The sequence below is a fragment of the Pelophylax lessonae genome (assembly GCF_965119305.1).
Source record: "Pelophylax lessonae genome assembly, chromosome: 1".
NCBI classification, from domain to species: domain Eukaryota; kingdom Metazoa; phylum Chordata; class Amphibia; order Anura; family Ranidae; genus Pelophylax; species Pelophylax lessonae.
This window is the reverse complement of record NC_138768.1, coordinates 35,395,704-35,420,956: the sequence shown is the minus strand read 5'-3', so window position 1 is coordinate 35,420,956 and position 25,253 is coordinate 35,395,704. Positions and strand designations below refer to the sequence as shown.

General features: G+C 43.9%; 1 protein-coding gene across 12 annotated transcripts in view; it reads right to left on the bottom strand.

The window, feature by feature from the left end:
• Positions 1-25,253, bottom strand: part of UBAP2 (ubiquitin associated protein 2) — a 152,501-nt gene that overhangs the window by 89,555 nt on the left and 37,693 nt on the right. For all 12 annotated transcript variants that reach the window (XM_082267235.1, XM_082267231.1, XM_082267240.1 and 9 more), the window contains exon 2: positions 4,340-4,469. In XM_082267235.1, coding sequence (XP_082123361.1) covers positions 4,340-4,432 — 93 coding nt within the window. In that variant the 5' untranslated portion in view covers positions 4,433-4,469. The remainder of the gene's footprint in view (positions 1-4,339; positions 4,470-25,253) is intronic.

Here is a 25,253-nt window from a genome sequence, read left to right as displayed (position 1 = left end):
TGCCACCACTGCTCCCTTCCCACCACCACAACACAGGGAGGAAAAGAATGGGACAGGAGTGGTCATGTGACCACTACACTACATTGCCACAAAAAAAGCGGCAGGGGTGGAGGATGAGGAGAACGAGAGATGCAATTACTTTGATGCCTGGAGTTCTGCTTTAACCATTTGACTGGAAAATTTACTCCCCTTCCTGACCAGGCCATTTTTTGCTATATAGCACTGCGTTACTTTGACAATTGCGCGGTCATGCAATGCTGTACATAAAATCTGTAATTTTTCCCACAAATAGAGCTTTCTTTTGGTGAAATTTGATCACCTCAGTGGTTTTTATTTTTTGCGCTATTAGGCCTCATGTACACTGCTACTTGTAAACGGACGTTTTGGAGCAGTTGGGCATTTTTTTCAGAAACCCCTGAACCCTCCTCTATGTTATCTTATCTGTCCATGTACACAGGGTCGTTTACAGTCATTTAGAGCCAGTTGAGTTCAGTGTCGTTTTTTGCACAGCAACTATTTGCGTTCAGGTCAGAACGTGTGTTTACCGGCGTTTCAAACGCAAAACAAACGCCATCACCCGCATTTAGCGCTTGCGTTTTTCCATTTTAAAGGGGAATTATTTTTTGACCTCTAAAAACTGATCTGAGCACAAATGCCCGCTAAACGCGACTGCAAACACGACACAACGGATGTTTTAAACGTCCTTTAGCTGTAAAGTTCCATGTAGCCTTAACAAAAGATGACCGACAATTTTGGAAAAATTTTTATTTAAAAAAAATCCAATTTCTTCATAAATTTAGGCCAATAGGTATTTTACTACATTTTTTTTTTTAGCAAGAAATTTTCCAATAGGCCTATATTGTTTGATTTGTGCAAAACAGAGTGTCTACAAGCCATGGTATATATACTGTAGTTTTTTTTTTATACTAGTATTGGTGGCGATCAGTGACTTCTAGCGGGACTGCGATATTGTGGCAGAAAATCTGACACTTTGTGGGAACCAGTGAAACTCATACAGTGATCAGTGCCAAGTCACTGTATTAAGGACACCGGCTTGGAAAGGGTTAAACATCTAGGGCGATCAAAGAGTTAAATGTGTTTCTAGCCAGTGTTTTTATGTGTACAGTGTGCTGCTTTCACTAAGGCATATTCTGGATTTTATTCCCTGCCTTGCAGGGATACAAAATCCAGCATGTCCCCACTGACAGGATGGAGCTCTGCATTGTTTACACAGGTAGAGCTCCATCCAGTCTGTCTCCATGTATATATATATGTGATTCTGCACAGAACGGCTGCCGTGCAGCAGTAAAGCTAAAACAGGGAAGTCGTTAACTGGTTAAAGTTAACCTTTGCAAAATCAACAAAAAAAGGTAAACGCTGCAACACCCTCACTCCTAACCTCCATCCCTGTTGTCAATGTCCATGTAGCCCATGTAACAGTCCAGGGGGATTTGAAATCCCCATTCTTTTCAAAGAAGTGCTTCCAGGATGGATGACAGCAATTCAATGGTCGGCTATGGCACAGAGCAACCCTCTGCTTCATCTCAGAAAGCCTGCAGAGAGAAGAGGAGCAGGGATTTCAAATCCCTGGATCGCTACGACAGCTGGGCAGGGTGTACAATGTTAGTTCACCATCAAATGTTTTCTGGGAGCGGCTCTCCTGTGCAGAATCATATATATGGGATTCTGCACTTCCGCCTGCAGGGGGCGCGCCTCCGAGTTGGCCGCTTCTGCTGTAATTATTCACATCAGAAGCCAATCTGCGGGTGCCGGGCACTGAATGTCCGCTTGTACCCGTCAATCCTTGGAAATACACACAGAGCTGAGATCTGCCTACGTAAACAAGGCAGATCTGACAGACGGGAAGGAATGGATGTGTTCCTGCAAAGCAGGGAACAAAATCCATCTCCTGCCTTAGTAAAAACACCTAACAGAGTACACAAAAACACTAGCTAGGCACAGTGTTAACCCTCTGATCACCCTAGATGTTTAACCCCTTCCCAGCCAGTGTCATTAGTACAGGGAGTGCATATTTTTATGCACTAATGACCATAGTAGTGTAACTGGTTCCAAAAAAGTGTCAGTGTCCGATTTGTCTGCTGCAATATCGCAGCCCCGCTAGAAGTCTCTGATCTCCGGCATTCCTAGTATAAAAAAGAAAGAAAAAAAAATCCATAAATATATCCCATAGATTTGAGAGGATGGCAATATAGGAAACATTACCAAAGTGCGCTAACAAATAATGAACCAAGTGTTCAAAGGTACATGGATAGTATCCGGATTTATACCAAAATCATATGCATTCAGTCCAAAACAAAAGTGCAAAAACTGTGAAAAAGTCTTTCTTTTCAAATTGGAGTGAAGGTAAGGGAGTGTTGGGAGGTGGGTGGGGCCTCGTCCCAAAAAATGATCCAAAGTGATTCTCAGTGGCCTGATATACACATATGGACACCCAGTGTTAGGAGTGGACTCTTACCACAATGTGGAGAGATGTGAGCATGTACTTGGTTGTGTCTAGAAGTCTCCAACTGATCAAGCTGGCAGGGATGGCTCTCGGAATGGACCGGAACAATCAGCTGCTTCCGAAGTGGGGAGAGATCTGTAGGCTTCCAAGCAGGGGGAGATGCCAAAACAGAGCAACCCAGACCCCCAGCCGTGCTGTCATAGGTCCCGGTTTGTACTGCAGACACCCGCGACCGCCCTGTATTTGCTGTTTGTTCGTCCGGAATGTGTAAGTGTACCCTCATTCGTTTTATCATTAAAGTCGAAGGTAATGCACTATAGTCCTCTTCTTTTCTCTGGGTTGCTCTGTTTTGGCATCTCCCCCTGCTTGGAAGCCTACAGATCTCTCCCCACTTCGGAAGCAGCTGATTGTTCCGGTCCATTCCGAGAGCCATCCCTGCCAGCTTGATCAGTTGGAGACTTCTAGACACAACCAAGTACATGCTCACATCTCTCCACATTGTGGTAAGAGTCCACTCCTAACACTGGGTGTCCATATGTGTATATCAGGCCACTGAGAATCACTTTGGATCATTTTTTGGGACGAGGCCCCACCCACCTCCCAACACTCCCTTACCTTCACTCCAATTTGAAAAGAAAGACTTTTTCACAGTTTTTGCACTTTTGTTTTGGACTGAATGCATATGATTTTGGTATAAATCCGGATACTATCCATGTACCTTTGAACACTTGGTTCATTATTTGTTAGCGCACTTTGGTAATGTTTCCTATATTGCCATCCTCTCACGTTTAATTCAAATTTCAGTGCTGCTTTCACTTCACTTCTCATCACTTCAGGACTGCGCACCTATTTTCTTTCACATATCCCATAGATTGTAGGTGCTATAATGTTTGCGTAAATCAATTTATGCTTATTGGGATTTTGTTTACCAAAAATATGCAACAGAATACATAGACCTAAATTTATGTAAAAAATAGGTTTTAATTTTTTTTCTTTATTATATAGGTTTTATAGCAGCAAGTTAAAAAAAAAAAATATATATATATATATATATATATATATATATATATATATATATATATATATATATATATATATATATATATATATATATATATATATACACACACATACATACATACATACATACACTTTTTTTTCCCAAATTGATCGGGTTTTTTTTGTTTATAGCTCAATAAAACACAAATACCACAAAAAGAAAGCTATATTTGTGGGAAAAATTACAAATTTGGGTGTCGCACGATCACACAGTTGTCTGTTAAAGTAATGTAATCCCGTGTCGCCAAAAAAAAATGGCCTTGTCATGAAAGAGGGGGGTAAATCTTCCACAGGTCAAGTGGTTAAAGATCCCCCCATATGAATTGCATGCCAGTTCCAAGATGCAGGTAAAATTTGATGATTGAGGGTTGTCCCCAAAAGACATTTTTTTTTCAGTGGAAAGAAATAGAAAATTAGAAAACCTATTCCAATCACTTCTATCTCTCCCCAAGGGAAATTCTGCTTTTTTTCCTCCCTCAATTGAGAAGGAATGTTCGTGTGACAGCACAGTTCTAATTTAGGGCAGAAGCTGCTGACCGCTCGCTGCTGCCTATGAAAGATTAAACTCTTTTCTTCTTCAATATACATGAGCTTTAGTTGCAGGATATTATCCCCTGGTTGACAATCACCTCATTTACAATGCAATGAAAATCAATCCGCTGCCAAGACGACAACTGTCGCACAGTTAGTCTCAAACTACTCAGCGGAAACAACATGAAATCGGAGGCTGGTGGGAGAGACCACAAAAGGGTTGTGGATTGTGCATTTATCCTGAAAAGAAAGACTGGTATCCCGGATCCAGCTGGGAAGACCTACCTGTACCTGTTTCTGTGGTTGTGTCTGTGGAGTTGAAATCTGTGTTTTTTCCCGAGTGCCCCGGGTACGTTCATTTCCCACCGAAGTCATCATATACAGTATATACAAAACAATGTACAAAATAGAAAATCTGCAAAGAAAAAAAAAAAAAAACACACAAAGCTGTTAGCACATTCATGGATTTCAAGACAGGCAGCTTTCTAATAAAAGAATCTTCAATGAACAATGAAGTATTAAAATACATTCCATAATATTACATTTTAAAAATGCAGGTTTGATACAAAATGCATGCTGTGCTTTATATGCCCAAAAATAACAAAAAGCAACACCTGTCTTTTTGGAGGTTCCCCACCAGTAACCCTAAAAACGTGTGTGTGTGTGTGTGTATATATATATATATATATATATATATATATATATATATATATATATATATATATATGTATAATGTACATTTAGGCCTCATGCACACTGGACGTTATAAAAAAAAAGCCTGTAGCGAAAGCGATTAAAATGTGAGTTTTGCCACGTTAATTGCATTAGCGTTTTTATTAGCAAAACTTTAATTGCACAAAAGCTTGAGACACAAAATTGCAGGATAGCCGCATTTTATAATTGTTATACCTGAAAAACTCCTCAAACACAGAAGTTCTGGGGGGGGGGGGTTCTGAACACGCCCGTGCCAAAAAACGCTGATAAAAGCCTTTATGTGCATGGACACATAGGATAATATGCTGGGGAGTTTACTGGCTCCCTGAAGCTAAAAACAGCCGCTGTAAAATGCCCAGTGTGCATGAGGCCTAAAATATTTCAAGACAGGCAGCTTACAAGTAAGAGAATCCTCAATAAAGTAGCCAGAAAAGTATTTTCTGGATGTGAAGCACAGTATGCATTTATAATGAACACTTTTGGTTTTTTTTTTTTTGATGGGCTATTATAAAATTTATATAATAGCCCATAAAAAAAAAAAAAGCCTAAAAAAATATAAAATAAAAAAGCCTAAAAAAAATAAAAAAGCCTAAAAAAAATAAAAAAGCCTAAAAAAAATAAAAAAGCCTAAAAAAAATATAAAATAAAAAAGCCTAAAAAAATAAAGCCTAAAAAAATATAAAAAGCCTAAAAAATATAAAAGCCTAAAAAAAATATAAAATAAAAAAGCCTAAAAAAATATAAAATAAAAAAGCCTAAAATATAAAAAAAGCCTAAAAAAATATAAAATAAAAAAGCCTAAAAAATATAAAAGCCTAAAAAAAAAAAATATAAAATAAAAAAGCCTAAAAAAAATATAAAAAAGCCTAAAATAAATAAAATAAAAAAGCCTGAAAAAAAAAAAAGTGTTCATTATAATGCATACTGTGCTTCACATCCAGAAAATACTTTTCTGGCTACTTTATTGAGGATTCTCTTAATTGTAAGCTGCCTGTCTGAAATATTTTAGGCCTCACTGTATGGCCTACTGTATGTTTACATGAAGGCTTCCCACTGTTAAACTAATAAAGCATGTATATGTAAACCATCTAGGAGTCTGCCATAAACTGGTTGAATTCTGGCTGATTCGGCCAAACTTTGAACTATGAGTGGCCATGTTGGCACGGCCTGGCTCACCAATCTTTGACAACCTCAATACTGGGCACTTTCACCCCCTTTCTGCCAAGGCAATTTTCTTACTTTGAATGACAACGGCGCAGTCATGCGACACTGTACCCAAATATTTTATCATTTTCTTCACACAAATAGAGCTTTATTTTGGTGGTATTTAATCACAGCTGGGTTTTTTTGCTAAAAATTTTTTTTAGAAAATTTTGTAAATAAGTAATTTTTCTCCTTCACTGAGGCTGCACTAACATGTACCACTGATGGGAACTGACAGGTGGCGCTGCTGGGGCTGCGTTGTTTTCAGGGCACTAATTATCAGTGCCCTAATTAGCTATACAGGTCTCCCTTGTGTCAGTGTGAGGCAAGGAGAGCCAATAAACAATATCTCCTTGTTTACAAAGGATTGGCTGTGATAGGACACAGCTGATAACATGGGTAAAAAGCTGCGGCTCCGCAGGTACGCGACTGTGGCTAAACTGGGCGCCGTCATATGTCGTCCACCAAGAACAAGAGCCGCCCTGCTCCGCCATTATACGGCGGGAGGCGGTTAAAGTATAATAGCAAAAGTTTTTTTTTTTTTTTAGTTTTGGATAGAGTGGAGAGGGATTAGAACGTTTTTTGCTGTCTGTGCCCACATTTTTTAACATTTTAGGCCAATTTGTTTTCTGCTACATATTTTTGGTAAAAAAAAAAAATATATTATATCGCAATAAGCGTATTTTGATTTGCGCAAAAATTATCGCTTCTACTAACTACGGGAAAGATTTAGGTCGTTTCTATTTATTTTTTTTTACTAGTAATCGTGGCGATCTGTGATTTTTTGCGGGACTGCGACAGATTGGACCCCTGACTGACATTGACGCTTTTGGGGGGGACCAGTGACATTACTACAGTAATCAGTGCTAAAAATATGCACTCTTACTGTAATGACACTGGCAGGGAAGGGGTTAACACAGTAAGTCAAGGGGTTAAATGTGTACCTAGGGGCTTGCTTCTAACTGTATGGGGGCGTGGCTTGTGAAATGATCATAGAGAACTGTGTTCCTATATAGAAGGATTACAGGAGCTCTGATCATTCCAGAGAGAAACGCTCAACTGTGTTTTTCAATAGCGGATCGTTCTCTCAGCGGGGAGCGATCGCGGGTGACAGGCGGCAATTCGAGGCGCCTGCTCCGTGCATCGGAGTCCCCGCTGACGAGTATGGGTGGGAGCGCACTCGCCCCCTAGCTGCAGGCGCGCGACCGATATATACCTACGTCGGTTCGAGCAGGAGGGCCGCAGTCCGGAAGCGGCTAAGCTATGCCTATGCCCCCCCCCCCCCCACACACAGCCGTTCGTCCAGTTGCCGGGGGCGCACCCCCCTGGCCACCATCACTAGCATAGCGTCCTGCCCCCACCCAGGAGGTGACCCAGACCTCCCACACAGCCCCAGCATTAGTGGAGAGGGAGGTGGGATGGGGGACAGATGAAAGTGGGTGCCCGATGGGAAGGAGGGGCCACGTCCACCCTAAAACCCTCCAGGGGGGAGTCAGCTACTTCCCATACCAGATGGGCACCACTCCAGACAGAGCCCCTTGCCATTGAAATTGGAGGCTGTCAGCCAGGAGGAACGCTTTGACTCTGGCCGCGACCCAGTTGTATGTGACCGTCCAGTGGGGCTATGTCGCGGCCAACCTAGCGCAGAGTTGAGGTCTGAGCGCGCACTCGCTGGCCAGACTGGGGTGACCACTGGATCTAGATTATCCAGCCCGTCGCCCAGTCCTGCAGAAATATCACAGAAAAAACCAGGAGAAAAAAAAAATTCTATAAAAAGAATAAATTTGCCAGGACCAGAGATCCCAGCAAGGAACTAGGTCCTTACTCCTAACTAAGCAGAGGGAGTATAGCCCCTGGGACTGCCCATAGGCGCAGCCAGATTCTTTTTCTGCCTAGTGTCCTACTCCTGTAGGTGGCAGTATAACCCAATGGTTATGAAGATCAGGAGCTGTGTCGGTCAACGAACGAAAGTGAAAACCCAACAGGCACAAAAGCGAAAACCCGACAGGCTGGTTGTACAAGAACCGGACAAATTTTGATTCAAGTATTCCTGGCTTTATGCAGTCACTGTTTGGACAGTAGGCACCTGCGGCTGTTCAAATACCCAAACATTATAGCTGGCAGCAGCTATGGATAGATTTCATTTCTCCAAGTTTAAGCCTGATAAACACGTTGATATTATCGGACAAAATGATCATCTGTTTTTTTTTTTTTTTTGCATGCTGGCCTTCATATCAAAAAAGAAAAGGTTACTAACGCACGAAAATTCTAGTATGACAGAATAAAAATTTGGAAGTCATGTAGTAATGCATTCGTATTGTATTTTCGGATGAAAGCTGTACTAATTAAAATGAAAATTATACGCAAAACATTTTTGTGTTTGTCCCTTCGGATAATTTTGACCAAAAGCTGTGTACGAATGATTTAATTACCGTACGATCGCTTTGAAAGTGGTATTTTTCTCTTTTCTGATCGTGTGTACTGGCCTTAAATGTGGAAGGGGAAATCTAAAGGTTTATGGCTAGCCATACATGTATGGTTTTTTCTCCTTCAGCCTTTGGAGAAATCAATAAATGTCTCCATCCACACTAAACATGGATGGAGGAAACTCTGCTGTAGGCACCTGTATTCAGGCTGCTGAATACCCCAACAGTGTCACCCCCTCCCCCTCCAAAAATTAAAAGTCAGCAGCTACACATACTGTAGCTGCTGACTTAATATTAGGACACTTATCTGTCCTGGAGTCCAGTAATGTCGGCAGTCCCGGCACTGCACCCAATGTTTCCATTGGCTGTCGGGTGCTGCCGCCACCATTGCCGCTAAGGGAACACGGCAGTGAAGCCTTGCGGCTTCATGGGCGGGTCTCTAATGTGAATGCTCGCTGCGCATTTGGATTGGCTCAGCTGTGGGAGGGGCCAAACTTCCGAGGGACGGCGCCGCCTCCCGGAAGTGGGGAAGGGTACCTGAAAAACAGGTACCCGTTCCCCCCTCCCCCTTGAAAGGTGCCAAATGTGGCACCGGAGGGGGGGGGGGGAGGAAGCAAATGAGCGGAAGTTCCACTTTTGGGTGGAACTCCACTAACATGAAGCAGTCACTGTTCAACCGATAATTTTCCACCCATCGCAGAGGAATTTTAAATTATTTTGTCAAGCCAGGGCTTAAGTTTCAGTGGATTCAGCAGAATTCAGCTGCAATTACAGCCGTGTAACGGCGGTGGGAGAGTGAAGTGCTGCACATTTTTATACCAGGATCATGACTGCAGCCACGATCCTGGTATATCCACAGCGTACGTATATAGAACGTACGCTGGGTGGCAAATACTAAATATGTTATTCAAAGGATTTATTTTTGTGGAAGAGTGATGGAAATCCTTCCATAGGTGGTCTGGAGATGTTGGACTGACTTTGCACTGTGGCTATGTGCTTTAATTTGGAATATCCACTACCCTCAAGGAGATGCTACCGCCCAACAGTAATAATGCATCAGCACCATCTTTGTCCCCCTACAGGAGGTGGAGACGAGGTCTCGCTGGTGGTCCCCTATTGGCTCATTTCCACTGAGCTTTCTGGTAAGGTTCGGTACGCTACGCTATTTATGCCGTTTTCATTATGAATGGTACCCTAATTCAGAACCGTACCACTTTTTTGGTACCCTTTCGTTGGGGTACCAAGCACATTAGCACCGTACCAACAGGGTGGAGCTATACTCTGCAGAACTTTGATTGGTTGACAGAGAATCCTCTATCACAGCTTTCCTGCTACACCACGCCTATCATGAAAGGGTACTATTGGCAGTGGAAACGCAATGTGTACCGCTCCGAACCATACCATACCGATCCGAACGAAACGAGGCATACGAGACCCTCATGGCTGTAGCCTTTGGCCTTTCCATGGGGCAGCTTGCCTCCCTATTGTTTTATATTTATAATTATTCTGGTTCTGGGTGTGGTGTAAGACTCAGTCTCGCTTTCCCTCCTTTCAGTCTCGGCCATCTATTTCGCTTTTCTTTTCCCTTCCTCATATCCTTCCATAAGATCTTTGCCACTGTAATTTTTGGGTTATTTTTTTACTCCAAGACCACATGTGTATATAGTTCTTATTTACATGATCGTTAGTCAAACTGTAATTTGCTCATTGTGGTTTATGCACTGTGTTTATGACTTTACTCAGTCTTTTAGTTGCCCATCTCCATACTCCTAGGTTATTTTGGAAAACAGATATATTCGTCTCTAATTTGGAGTAACACAGCTGATGTGTGTGGAGTTTGTGCAAGAACACCAATCTCAGCCCTGGCAAAGGAGCAAACGATTATCCAACGAGTACAGCGAAAGTTGTGGATGCCTTGGAAGGGGGGCAGGGTCAGTAGTATTGATTGGCAAGTAATGTGAATGGACGTTGTCCAGTTGGCTTGGAATCAGTAATGCCATCTACTCTAAATCAGGGCTCAAAATTTAAAGTCCTGAGCTACTAGCCAGGCCTTAAGGGTTACTCGCCACCAGTTGCCCCACCCAACTCCTACCCTGCCCCGCCCCTAATTCCGCCCCTAAACACGCCATAAAATTATACTGTTAAATGTTTTTGCATTAATGCAGAAGTTACAAAAATAAATATTAATAACAACGTTTTCAGTGCCCATCAGTGCAGCCTAATCAGTGCCCATCAAGGGTCTGGAACCCCCAAATCACCATCCTAGTACCCCCCCCCCCCAAATTTCACCTCCTAGAAAAAATCCTACCCGTCAAATCCTCCCCCCCATCAAAATTTTCCCCCTAGCACAAAAAAACCCATTATTCCTACTGGCACAACTATCCCCCCCCCCCCCCCAATACCCCTTTTTAACAGCCCCAAGACTTCCTGTTCTGGCACAAATCCATCCCCCCACCCCATTCCAATAATCTCTATAAGGGCGATCCCCAAATCCCCACTCCTGGCACAAATCCTCACCCCCCAGCACGAATCGCTCCTCCTAGCACCCCCCCCCCCCCCCAATTCCCCTGCTAGAAGAAATATTATATTGTCACCTCTCAAATTCCCCATCCCAGCACAACCCCGCTCCCCCCCCCATATCGATCCCACTTAGAAGTAATCATCTTCTCCCCACCCCTCCTAGTACAAATACTTTTTGGGGGATTGTCCCGGGGGGGGGGGGGGGTTTGGAATAAGAGAATTTGTAGCATGAGGGGCGGGGAGAAGATGATTACTTCTAGGTGGGATCAATATGGGAGGGGGGTTGTGCTAAGAGGGGGGGGACTGTGCTGAGATGGGGGGGTTGTGCTAGGAGGGGAGGGACTGTGCTGAGATGGGGGGATTGTGCTAGGAGGGGGGGGGGGGACTGTGCTGAGATGGGGGGGTTGTGCTAGGAGGGGGGGATTGTGCTGAGATGGGGGGGACTGTGCTGAGATGGGGGGGGGGGACTGTGCTGAGATGGGGGGGGGGACTGTGCTGAGATGGGGGGGGGACTGTGCTGAGATGGGGGGGGGACTGTGCTGAGATGGGGGGGGTTGTGCTAGGAGGGGGGGGGTTGTGCTAGGAGGGGGGGGGGACTGTGCTGAGATGGGGGGGGGGGTTGTGCTAGGAGGGGGGACTGTGCTGAGATGGGGGGGGGTTGTGCTAGGAGGGGGGGGACTGTGCTGAGATGGGAATTTGGGAGGTGACAGGATAAGATTTGTACCCCAGTGTAGTTCACCCTTTCCTCCAGCATGTCACAGACCTCAGATACAGCACCTGTGATACCAGATACATCGCTCTGTGATCCTCCTCTTCATATGTCAGAGCGGAGGAGGAGCGGAGGAGAAGCCGATTCCTATTCCTATAGCTTTGCACGGACAGCTGGAGGGAGAGATGCGGCTGCAGAAGGGGAAAAAGATTGCAGCTCAGGAATGACACTGGATGTCAGATCCGGACTATACAGAGTTTGTTACCCGCCCCCTTTCCACATTTCTTGCTTTGACTCGGAGGAGAGGGGATAACAAACTCTGTATAGTCCCGATCTGACATTCAGTGTCCTTCCTGAGCCGCAATCTTCTTCCCCTTCTGCAGCCGCATCTCTCCCGAGCTGTCCGTGCAAAGCTTTAGGAATTAATTGTCTTCTCCTCCGCTCCTCCTCCACTCTGACTCAGGGGAGAAGTCCCGATCTGACAGGAGTGTGTGAAGCCCGGCAAGAAGACAGAGAGAGCACATCCCGCTCTCTCCTGTCACAGAAACACTCCTGGCAGCGCCCCTCCACCTCCCATGACACAGACGCCCAGCCAGAGCAGCCATCCATCCATCCATCCCACCCTACCTTGTACCGGTGTACTGCCGATTTTTTGCAACTTGGGCTTGAACCCCTCCATCAGTCCTGCTGGATAATGTCGGAGCGGCAGATCATCCCGCTCAGCTTTAATTGTAATTGGCGGGCGCTCGCTGACATACACAGTCCCGCCTCCTAGCCTGGCTTCTTTGATAGACAGAACACGTCCTGGTTGGCCAGGTGTTCTGTCTATCAAAGAAGCCGCGCTAGGAGATGGAACTGTGTGTCGGCGAGCGCCCGGCCATTACAATTAAAGCTGAGCGGGATGATCCGCCGCTGACATTATCCAATCCTTCGGCGGCTTTCCTCTCCTCTCTTCCCCTGGCAGTAGCTCGCAATGCATAATTTTCCACTCGCAAAATGCGAGTAGGCGAGTGGAAAGTTTGAGGGCTGCTCTAAATAGTACGAACACACTACTCATAATTTTCATATGTCATACAGTGTTTGGACACACGTTATGTGAGGGTAACCCTTCGTACCCTTTTCCAGCTCTCGGTCAGGTTTGTGCAGGGATAGCACCCACCATGGAACGTTAATGGAGTAAGTGAACTTTATGGAAAGGAGCAAAGTCAAGGACCTTTTAGGGTTCATATAGAATGGCCTTAGGTCTCTTTCACACTTGTGCGACCTGAAATCCGCGCGACTTTGCAGTGACTTTAAATGGACTTGAAGTAATGCCTGTGTCTATGGACCTCAAGTCGCATCAAGGTTGAACCAAAGGTTGGCTTTGAAGCCGCACAGATATGAATGGTACTCATTGGAAATCATGGGGTATGACTTGTCATGCAACTTTGCAATTTCAAGTCACACAAGTGTGAAAGGGGCCTAACACTCAAATGTATGCCCTGATGCTGCGAACCAATCAAATGATCTAAGACTAGTTACATCAAGGAAGACACAAAGCAGCCTCAGAAAAACTTGCAAACGTTCTTACCTCCTCTGTGCAGTTGGTTTTGCACAGAGCAGCCCCGATCCTCCTATTCTCAGATCCCTCGTTGTTGCTCCAAGCCCCTCCTTCCCATCAAGTTCCCCACAGCAAGCAGCTTGCTATAGGGGAACCCCACCCAAGTTGCATATATATATATATATATATATATATATTTTTTTTTTTTTTTTTTTTTTCAAAAGATTGGTGAGCAGCACAACAGCAATGGTTTGTTGAGATCGTGTGCAAAGCAATCAAGCCATCCCACAGGCTATAATATATATATATATATATATATATACAAGAGAAAAAGTCCACAGGGATTGCTGCACAATTCTTTCTTTATTGGAAAGATATCCAAAGTACATACCAGTACAATATCATAGTATTTCAATCGTAGCGTTTCGGACTCAAAGGTTAACGTCCTTCCTCATACAGAAATACATGTATGATATTGTACTGGTATGTACTTTGGATATCTTTCCAATAAAGAAAGAATTGTGCAGCAATCCCTGTGGACTTTTTCATATATATATATATATATATATATATATATATATATATATATATATATATATATATATATATATATATATATATATATATATATATATATATATATATATATATATATATATATATATATATATATATAAAATAAAAAACTATATAACTATATATCAGGGTTCGACAAACCCGGGCGCCAGGTCGCATTGGCGACTAGAATTAGGGACCTGGCGGCCTGGGGTGCACTGCAGGAGATGTCCTGTCTCTTTTGCGCCACCCCCCTCCCCGAGTGCGCGGACTACCCCACCATCCAATAATTGAGGCCGCGGCTTTTCGGCCTTCTTCAGTGAGAGACGCTTCCAACAGGTAACTGGCGCCCTCTGTGGTGGCCGGGAGTTTGACAAGCAGTCACTAATGGCTCTGTTTCCCCTGCCTGTTCTCAATGCCTGCCAATCTCCTTCCCAAGAGGAGATGAGACAGAAGTTTTTGCAGGCTTCATCCCCCTGTCCACTTACCTTTGCTGGTTATTATTTATTTTTTTAAATTATTTAAAAAAATAATTTCTTTTTTTTTTATTTATTTAAAAAAAAAAAAAATTATATATATATATTTTTTTTTTTTCTCCTTCATATCCCTGCCATGCCACAGCCACACAGCCGAAGGCCCCTTTCACACAGGCTGTCTGATCAGGTCCGCCTGTCAGTTTTTCAGGAAGACCTGATCGGACCCTTCAGTCTCCTCTGAGGAGGGGTAATCTGCCGCCATCTGATCCTGTCCACCAAAAACAGACGGATGGTGGTTCTATTTTCTATCCATCCTGTGGATCGGATCAGATGACATTGGATGGAAACAGACAGACGGTCTGTTTCCATCCGATTGCCCTATAGAGAGCGGGGTTCTAGTCATCTTTATATGTAAATTTAGTATCAGTTATTTTTTTTTATTTTTTTTAAATAAAGCTTGGTTGTTAGTAAAAAAAACATAAAAAAAAAACTGGCTCCTAACTTTTAGCTGGCTCCTAGATTTCAGGGAAATTTGTCAAGCCCTGCTATATATATATATATATATATATATATATATATATATATATACACACACACACACAGTGGGTACGGAAAGTATTCAGACCCCCTTAAATTTTTCACGCTTTGTTATATTGCAGCCATTTGCTAAAATCATTTAAGTTCATTCTTCTTCCTCATGAATGTACACATAGCACCCCATACTGACAGAAAAACACAGAATTGTTTCAGAATTGCTGAAATATCACATGGTCCTAAGTATTCAGACCCTTTGCTCAGTATTTAGTAGAAGCCCCCTTTTGATCTAATACAGCCAGGAGTCTTTTTGGGAAAGATGCAACAAGTCTTTCACACCTGGATTTGGGGATCCTCTGCCATTCAGTGTTAATTTTGGCAGCAAATTTCAATTTAGTTTTAGTCTTAGTCTTAGGACTAAAGTGGCATTTTAGTTTTAGTCCCATTTTAGTCTTCTGCAAGTGTTTTAGTTTTAGTCGTATTTAGTCGACTAAAACTCCAGTATATTTTAGTCGACTAAAACGCCCTACATTTTAGTCGACTAAAACTCATTTTAGTCATCTATAATCGAATGGGTGTAGTTCAATTGTAATTTGTAATGCATTATTTAAGCATTTCTCTACAATTTCCAAACTCATTATATACTACTGCTGGTCCTGGAGTGAAAAATCTAATAGGTTATTATTTATGCTTTGAGCATGCACCAGTGTTAATTTTTGGCAGCAAATTTTCGATTTAGTTTTAGTTATAGTCTTTTGACTAAAATGCCATTTTAGTTTTAGTCGTATTTTAGTCATCTGAATTGTGTTAGTCGACGAAAACGTTTTAGTCGGTTTTAGTCGACGAAATTAACACTGCTGCCATTCCTCCTTGCAGATCCTCTCCAGTTCTGTCAGGTTGGATGGTAAACGTTGGTGGACAGCCATTTTTAGGTCTCTCCAGAGATGCTCAATTGGGTTTATGTCAGGGCTCTGGCTGGGCCATTCAAGAACAGTCACGGAGTTGTTGTGAAGCCACTCCTTCGTTATTTTAGCTGTGTGCTTAGGGTCATTGCCTTGTTGGAAGGTAAACCTTCGGCCCAGTCTGAGGTCCAGAGCACTCTGGAGAAGGTTTTTGTCCAGGATATCCCTGTACTTGGCCGCATTCATCTTTCCCTCAATTGCAACCAGTCGCCCTGTCCCTGCAGCTGAAAAACACGCCCACAGCATGATGCTGCCACCACCATGCTTCACTGTTGGGACTGTATTGGACAGGTGATGAGCAGTGCCTGGTTTTCTCCACACATACCGCTTAGAATTAAGGCCAAAAAGTTCTATTTTGGTCTCATCAGACCAGAGAGTCTTATTTCTCACCATCTTGGAGTCCTTCAGGTGTTTTTTTTAGCAAACTCCATGCGGGCTTTCATGTGTCTTACACTGAGGAGAGGCTTCCGTCGGGCCACTCTGCCATAAAGCCCCGACTGGTGGAGGGCTGCAGTGATGGTTGACTTTCTACAACTTTCTCCCATCCCCTGACTGCATCTCTGGAGCTCAGCCACAGTGATCTTTGGGTTCTTCTTTACCTCTCTCACCAAGGCTCTTCTCCCCCGATAGCTCAGTTTGGCCGGACGGCCAGCTCTAGGAAGGGTTCTGGTCGTCCCAAACATCTTCCATTTGAGGATTATGGAGGCCACTGTGCTCTTAGGAACCTTAAGTGCAGCAGAAATCTTTTTGTAACCTTGGCCAGATCTGTGCCTTGCCACAATTCTGTCTCTGAGCTCTTCAGGCAGTTCCTTTGACCTCATGATTCTCATTTGCTCTGACATGCATTGTGATCTGGAAGGTCTTATATAGACAGGTGTGTGGCTTTCCTAATCAAGTCCAATCAGTATAATCAAACACAGCTGGACTCAAATGAAGGTGTAGAACCATCTCAAGGATGATCAGAAGAAATGGAAAGCACCTGAGTTAAATATATGAGTGTCACAGCAAAGGGTCTGAATACTTAGGACCATGTGATATTTCAGTTTTTCTTTTTTAATAAATCTGCAACAATGTCAACAATTCTGTGTTTTTCTGTCAGTATGGGGTGCTATGTGTACATTCATGAGGAAGAAGAATGAACTTAAATGATTTTAGCAAATGGCTGCAATATAACAGAGTGAAAAATTTAAGGGGGTCTGAATACTTTCCGTACCCACTGTATATAGTTCTCAGCATACTTAGAGAACTTACCACGCTGTTTTCTCATACCTAGTGTGGTCAGTTTTTAATAGGAAAGCAGAGGATCTAGCGGGAACACCAAGGTTTTCACACAAAGGAAGCAATACAAAGAGAACAGGATACTTTTCCATACAAGTACATGGGACAGCAGGCACATATCAGGAATACAAAACAATGGGTTTACATATTCTTTAAGATATACATGTATAGCTAAATTCGATTTTAAAAAGAACAGGCAGCCCCTGGGTTAAAAAACAAGATAGGTAATAGGGTTGCTCTCAAGTTGAATTTGTATGCAAGTTGGAACAGGTACATTTTTTAAATTTAACTCCAAAAAACTTAAACAAAGTTTTGGCTGGACCGCATAGGGAAGGGAAGGGTTACCCCCCCACCCGTAACATTTGTTTCGCTGTCTGTGCCCCTGGTCAGAAGACTTCACCTCACTTTGTGTCCCTGTGACAACTGGATTTTGAAAATTTTAGGTCATCATGGAAACAAGGATTGGTGATCAAGCTTCAGTGGAGACAACTTTTTCCCCCATGATAACTCCTTCAGGAGTGAATTTCCCTTCCTAGGGGGAGATTTGCTCCCCCTTCCTGTTGTCTCCCTCCATTTGTAAGTATGATTTTTATGCAACACAGGGACTGCCACCTTGTGTGTTTGGATATTCTTGTTGGACGTTCCTCTGTTCCAAACCTCTCCTGACTTCGGAACCTTTCAGCACAAGGTTCGAGCTAGGCTTCTCCCATCCATACACAATCTCTTCTTTTTCCCATCTCCTCACCTTTCTCCATCACCGAGCCCATTCTTTAGTCTAACTTCCCCTTTGAATCACAAAATGATACACGAGTATTCACCTACGACAATGACACTCCCCTTTTAGGGAAGAACCACATTCCTATGTTGGTTACTCACTTCTCTCCAAGACCCCAGTGGAGACCCTTACAACACACCTAATATGAGACGCTAGACTTCTAGGTCCTACTATGCTTACCCCCCATGGGTCCCAGCCATTGGACAGGATGGACCCTGCATTTGCTGTTTTACGTCAGATCCTTACCTACTAAAGAATAGGTCTGCCAATCTCAATGTGGCTTCGATCCATTTATAAGCGGTTAATAGCTGATTTGACTGCACATAATGCGACTATTACTTAGTATCATATGTTGCTTTTTCTACCTCGGATATGGAGGGAATTAACATTTCGCATCTTAGTTTTGTTTCCCATGTTACATCCTGTCATTGTAATGGCATAATGCTGATACCGAGTATTTTCACAGGTACACTTAATCAAAACCGATACGTTGCAGTGCGATTTGCACCCATACAAAATGAATGCAGTGAGTTCCTGTCCGAATTGCGTGCGGTTTTCCACACTGCTCCTGTGTGAACCCAGGCTGAATTTACCGACAAGCCTGGGTTCACACAAGAGCAATAAGGAAATCACATGAGATTTGGACAGGAATCGCACCGCATTCCTGTTCAAATAGAAAGCGATTCTTTGCAGTGTGATTTGAACCCATTCATTTTGCAACACAAATCGCAATGCAAAGTATTGGTAGTCGGTATCGGCAAGTACTTGACCGAAAGTATCGGCACTGGTGCGCGCCGATAAACACCCTTAGGCCACTTTCACACATGGGAGTCCGCTGAGCAGGCGGATGGCAGCTCTGTCTCTGCGCTGTGTGCAGAGACAGAGCTGTCCCCGCTGTTCTCTATGGGGGAATCGGATGAGAAGGGATGGGTTTCCATCCATCCAGATCGGATGTCAGCGGATGTAGCAGAATGGACACTAAGAGTGGGGTTTGTGTTGAAAGAGTGAGGGAGCAGTGTCCCTCAGGAGATGTGTGGGGGTTTGTTATTGTTAAATACCTGCATTCTATTGTCCTATTGTTCCTGTCTGGCTAGAGTAAGGTTATTATGGGATGTTCAGCTTTGTGTGTGGGATGGCTCGAAGAGGGAGGGGTTTTCCTAGATTGTAGATCCCTTGTGTTGGTTTTTTCAATAAACAAACTCAGTCTAGTTTGACTCCCAGAACTGTGTGTCGTCCAGTTACTGGGGAGGTTTTGCCTTGGATGTTTTAGTACTTCCTCAGCTTCAAGGATTATACAGCGGAGATACCTAGGCTGGGTATTGGAGCTCCGTTACAGAGGACATGTCTCCGCTGACATCCGATGCCCCATAGAGATGCATGGGGCATCCGTTCAGATCCGCCAAAAAATAAAATGGACAGGCGGATCTGAACGGTCCGCTACTGTGAAAGGGGCCTAAGAGTGTGAATCTTCTACATGTATACCTGCCTGAGACTTATTTTGATACGTTCTGTACGCTGTTCACTTTATTCTGTCAAAAATTAGAAAGAAAAAAGGAATAAAATTTTATTCTAAGAAAATAATTAGGAATTGCAATGATCCATGGTGTGCTGAGGATATGTGCTATGACACTGGCTCCAAGATGGTAGTTGCTACAGCACCCACTTGCTTCAAGCCATTCCAGACATGTGTGCAATGGGCATAATCTACCTGGCCCAATAGTAAGGGGCAGTTCTGTAGGATCAATAGGACTAACAATTTTAATGCGTTAACATAAATAAACTGTAGAAAAGCAACATACAAAATTCACAAGCCTATGAAGCCCTTCAGCCTTGACCTATGCTATGTTACCAGGCAGTCTGCTATCTGTCCCTACATTCCCAACGGCTTAAGACAAACAGAGTTTCCTCTCAGTATCATCTGCTTGGCAATAAACACAGGCAGCAGCACAATGGAAGGAGGAAACCAGGTGAACGGCCGTTACTCAATGTGACTATTGCATTTCAGTCAACAGCCGTGTTCTGTGCCAAGCCTGGAAACAGTGACGGGAGTGGGCCTGTGATGACAGCTGTATGATACAAACAAAGGAAGCCAGGCACACAGCTAAACATCGAAGAAGAGAATACAATGCAGCATAGGACTAAGAAAGCAACACAAAGTACAGCTATAAATGGCACGGCTACGCTCATGTTATCAAGTTCCTGATAACAAGCATAGTAGCTATTTATAGAGAAATGGTGTAGGGACAAAGTGTTTTTTTTTTTTTACCCCCAGAGTTACACTAAATCTACAACACAACTGATTTAAAAGGAAAAATATAGGTCATATTTGACACCAAGTCATTATTACCTTATAACCTAATTTTAATGCTACTTGTACATATTTAAAGCATGAATATGGTTATAACGTAAAATCTTATACCGATTCCCAAATTATATTTAAGGAGCCCCAGCACACAGCCTGTGATTGACAGCCTCAGCTCTGTTACTGTAAGCAGTGTCCCTTTCCCTTCAATCATCAGCTCACACTGTGCTCTGCAGAGTAACTTCACCTCCCAGCCCCCTGCTTCCTGAAATGTCAGGGAAGCTGTATAAATTCTAGACTTTGAACGGCTGCAGAGAAGAGGACTGCAGATAAACAGGTACAACTTGCCGTATGTAGGAAAATTATTTTATCTATGTGTATCAATCTGAGACTAGTCACTTCCACTAGGAATAATTAAAAGGTTTAATAATTACTTTAAGGCCCCTTTCACACGGGCGATCCGATCCACCTGTCAAGTTTTTCAGGCGGACCTGATCGGATGCTCCATGCATCCCTATGGGGCAGCGGATGTCAGCGGAGACATCTCCGCTGACACCCGCTGCTATCCGATCCATGAAATCCGGACCCTATTTTCCATCCGTCTGGAGGATCGGATGGGAGCGGATGAGAACGGACAGGTGGTCCGTTCTCACCAATCACCCCATAGAGGACAGCGGGATCTGACAGCTCTGCACACAGAGCAGAGACGGAGCGGTCATCCACCTGCTCAGCGGGGATCGGCGGATCGATCCCCCGCTGAGCAGAAGGGACTCCGTCGGGCAGTGCGCCCCCGTGTGAATGGGGCCTATGACAGCTTAAGTGTATACCATTGATTATCGTTACAATGGCATCTGAAAGTGGGTGGGATATATTACGCGGTAAGTAGACAGGTCTCTGAAGGAGATGTGCTGAAAGAGAAAGAGCAGAGAAAATTGGCAATGTGTAAGGTCGAGCATTTTGGGAAACTGAGGTCTTTGATTTAGATGACCGGGAGGAATTATGGGAAGCCCCCTTTACAAGATTGTTATCAGCCAAAGATCAATTGATCCATCCTCATCACCCAATAGACACCAAGAAAAGGGTTTTAGGGTACAAAAATCCCACTCTCTCACCCATTGAGAGACACCGAGAACATTTAACCTCAGGATGTCTAAAAGTGGTTCGACAGAGGGTTGGGCAACACAACAATCCCCAAAAGGCCCTAGAATACACAACAGAAAAACCAGAGATTGCTTGCAGCTCCAAGAGCTGCCTAAAGCCCCTTACACACAAAGTTGGCATCAAATGAAACCTTAAAGTCCACCTGGAGGAACTTCGAGAACATGTGAACTGAAGACCCCGGGGGCAGCCTGGGAAACAGTTGTTTGATGCAGTTTATTTCAAAAAGCACTCACAGATCTATTAGAGGGTCTCTTGAGAGCAATAGGAAGAACATGATCCTCAAAACCATAAGCTTGGATGATGGTCTGGCTGAGCCACTTAGAGATGAGGGAACAAAAAGTCAAAAGCACCCTTACAGGGTCCATCCAGGATGACTAATGGCGCTTTTCCACTGCATGGAACCAAAAGGTTCAGCTCACTTTTGTGCTTTTCCACTGCTGGTACCGCATGCTATGGTGTAGGAACGGTTCGGTACGGTGGCGCTTTTCCACTGCATGGAACCGAACGGTACGGCTCTCAAAAACAGTACCACCTCGATTGTGGTTCCAAGAGGTACCATACCCGGTACCATATCCCACAATCCTTTGCATGCAGTCACTAGTAGCCACTGAATGGTCAGAGAATCCCACCCACCCCGTTGTTATCCCACCCACTTAACTTTAGTACTACTTTAGTGGAAAAGCAATCCATACTGTACCGTACCGAACCGTTCCAACACCGTTCCATGCGGTACCAGCAGTGGAAAAGCAAAGCGGGCCAAGCAGACCCGAGTAGAGCCGAGCCGGTACTTGCAGTGGAAAAGTGCCATAATAGGGAATCTGTCTTCTTGAAAGAAGCAGCGGTTGAAGGATGGACTCAACACAAACTTCTTTCAGACAATGAAGGTCCTGGTTGATGCTAAAGGCAGAAGCTACCTTCTTATCCATATGCAAAAGCAAGAAAGGTTTGGCGCAGAATAAGACTGTCTTCTAATACTGCTGCTATGTCCTTTAAAGGCTGCTTTCAGTCTTAAGTAATTATCTATAGCCAAACACAATCTTATCTATTTTAGATAGAGTAGGAAATGGTTAGTACCTGTCAGGTCATTTTTCACCATTTGATTTCCTCTTACTCTGTCCAGTAGACAGATCAGGAAAGAAGAGGAAATAATTCCAAAGTGAGGGGGAGGATGGTGTGGGGGAGCAGAGCAGTTCTTCCCAGTGGGGGGGGGGGGGGGGGGGCGGCTTTGAGAATTAGTTAACAGTATGAGTAAAATTACAACTCTTCCATAATAGTAACTCAAAAGCACTAGAACTTGATTTAAGATAGATTTACCACTACGAAAGCAGTAAGTTGAGTGTCTCTTCAGGTGCACATGGCTTGTAGGGGGGCTTTTCTAAAGAAAAATGCCTATGTAGCTTTCTAACTCGAGTCTTGGCTACAAGAACAACTAAACAACAACTATCTGTTCAAGTAATTTAACAACTGTCCTCAGAACAAGCTTCAAATTTCAGGGACTACAAGCTCCCCATGCACAACCTCCAACCCCTGATACAAATATGTTAATCCCCAAAGCATCTCGGAGATCTGTCACCGTGTCCCCGGGATACTTGAAGTCTGTGAACCACTGTGACCTAATTTCAGAGAAGTACCAAGCTCCATTTCAACAACTGCCAGTGAAGCTGTAAAGGTGCAAAGGCTTCAGCCTTATAAATGAAAATTTAAATCAAATGTTTCTCCCCCCCCCCCCACTCCAGAAGATATGCAGGCTCCTACCAATCATTGTGATCCTGGCATCCTAACCTAGTTATTACGAGAAAAACAAGTCCAACATACCTATTCAAGCTCAGTGAATACATTTGATTGGGGTGACTAATCTGGTGTTTCCACCTTTAAAAAGTCTAGGATGATTTCTAGGTTTTGTTTTTTTTTTTTACCCAAAAAAATAAGATTTTTGTGTGCTGTTCTCATAGTTATTTTGTACTTTGCATTATTTATCTTTCTTTCTCAATATTGTTTTCTATGCATTCTTGTACTGCTGCCATCTGCTGGCCAGAATTTGCATGCCGCACGCCTTTGTTCTTGTCAGTAAAGTTTTTGACATCATGGACGTGTTTTTTTCACACTGTGTGTCTATCACACGCAGCAGCCATCTTCAGTTCCTCATGGCTGTGTGACTGAAAACTCCACATTTTTGGACTTGTGAAAAGGCATCAGTTTTTGACCAGCAGTTAGCCTCAGGATAGACACCAACAGGACAGTATTGATACCACTATTACAGAACAGTATTGTATCAGTCTATTGCTGTATCTGGATGAATAAACCCACGTTTGATTTCATCTTCATGCCTAAGTCTGGATTCATCTAACCTGAGCATCTGCCGGTCCGGTCTGCCCCACTGCTTGGATACGAAGGTAGGAAGTCACACAGCTATTATCAGTTATACCTTCATTCGCCTTCATGTGGGGACAGAACATTTTGGACAGTGCTCCAATAATATCTACTGGGTTATATTGCCTCCCCCAAGAGTAGGACTAGGCAGAACAAAAAAAAAAATAAAATAAATAAAAAACCTGGCTACGCCAATGAGCCCCTCCATACAACCCCCCTCTCTGCTCTAGGTAATCAGCAGGGATGAGCTCGGGCATGTTCCAGTTCCTACGTGCCTGATCCTGCCAGGAATTCTACACTGCACTCCCCTAATCACAGGCAGTGAGACATTTCCCGGTCCGCAGATGCACAGGTCGGGAAAATGTTTCACTGCCTGCGATTAGCGGAGTGCAGTGTCGGCTTCCTGGTTGGATCGGGAACGTACTAACTCGAACACGCCCGAGCTCTTCTCTAGTAATCAGTTTAGTAGCAAGCAGTATTAGAAGTATCAAAACTCCATAGAGGGGTGGGTGCCGTGTCCGTCAAAGAAATGGATTTTACGATTAAGTACAAAAATCCCATTTTCGCTTTCTTTATTCGATGGACACAGCGCTCCAATAATCATAACTACTGGGAAGTCCAAAAGAAAGTGGCAAAATGAAAATGAGGGGTGGGGAAAATAAACCAAGGCTAAACAAAAAGAGCCCTAACCAGGACACAAGAGCCCCTCCTGAAAAATAAAAAGTTAAAGAAAAACACCCCTCAGGAGGGAACAGCCACCCCCCCCCCCCCAAACAGCAGCCTGCAAAACTTTACGGCCAAAAGAAGCATCTGCAGAATTTTGTGAAGGTATGCACCGATGACCAAGTGGCCGCCTGGCAAACTTGCGATATTGATGCTGGATGACGGAAGGCCCAAGAAGTACTCAGCGCCTGAGTACAATTCACCGTGACAGGGAAAAGTGGAACCTGACCTTTAATAGAATATAGGCCTGAGTCACAGTCTGTCTGATCCATCTGCAGAAGGTAGCCGAGGACACGGCCAGCCCTTTCCTTGGTCCGACAGTAACCATAAAAAGTGTCTGACCTCCGAAGGGACTCTGTAGCTGTCAGATACACCCGCAATCGCACAAACCACATCCAAGGTATACAAAGCAAATCCCTTATTCTCAGTCCTGGAAGCACAAAATTATTTTCTATGGGCTGAGGAGGGCCCCCGTCTACCACGAGGCTCCTTTCCTAGACTGTGGCAGAATGGTACTCCTCTCCCCCGTGAGACCAGTATCAATTTCATCCAGGGTAGCTACAAACAGGCCATAGCCTTGAAAGGGCAGATCAGTGAGGGCTTTCTTGGAGGCTTGGTCTGCAGACCAATTTTTTAATACACAGCACGCGCCTAATGACCAGTGACCACTGCCGAAAAAAAGTTTGGACAGCACAGGAGCCGTATCCAAAGACGCATCACAAAAAAACTGCAGCCCATGGACCAACTGGTCTGCTAAATCAACATAAGTAGCGGGAACCTGCTCACCCCCAAGGCCCGGGTGCAAAAGCTTGGCCCATTCAGTTAGGGTCTGAGACACCAGGGCTGAGGTGAAGACTGGCCGCAATGCTCAACCACCCATAAACAAGCTGTCTGCCACAGCTTCCACTTTCCTGTCAGCCAGGTCTTTAAAGGACGGGGATTCCTCCACTG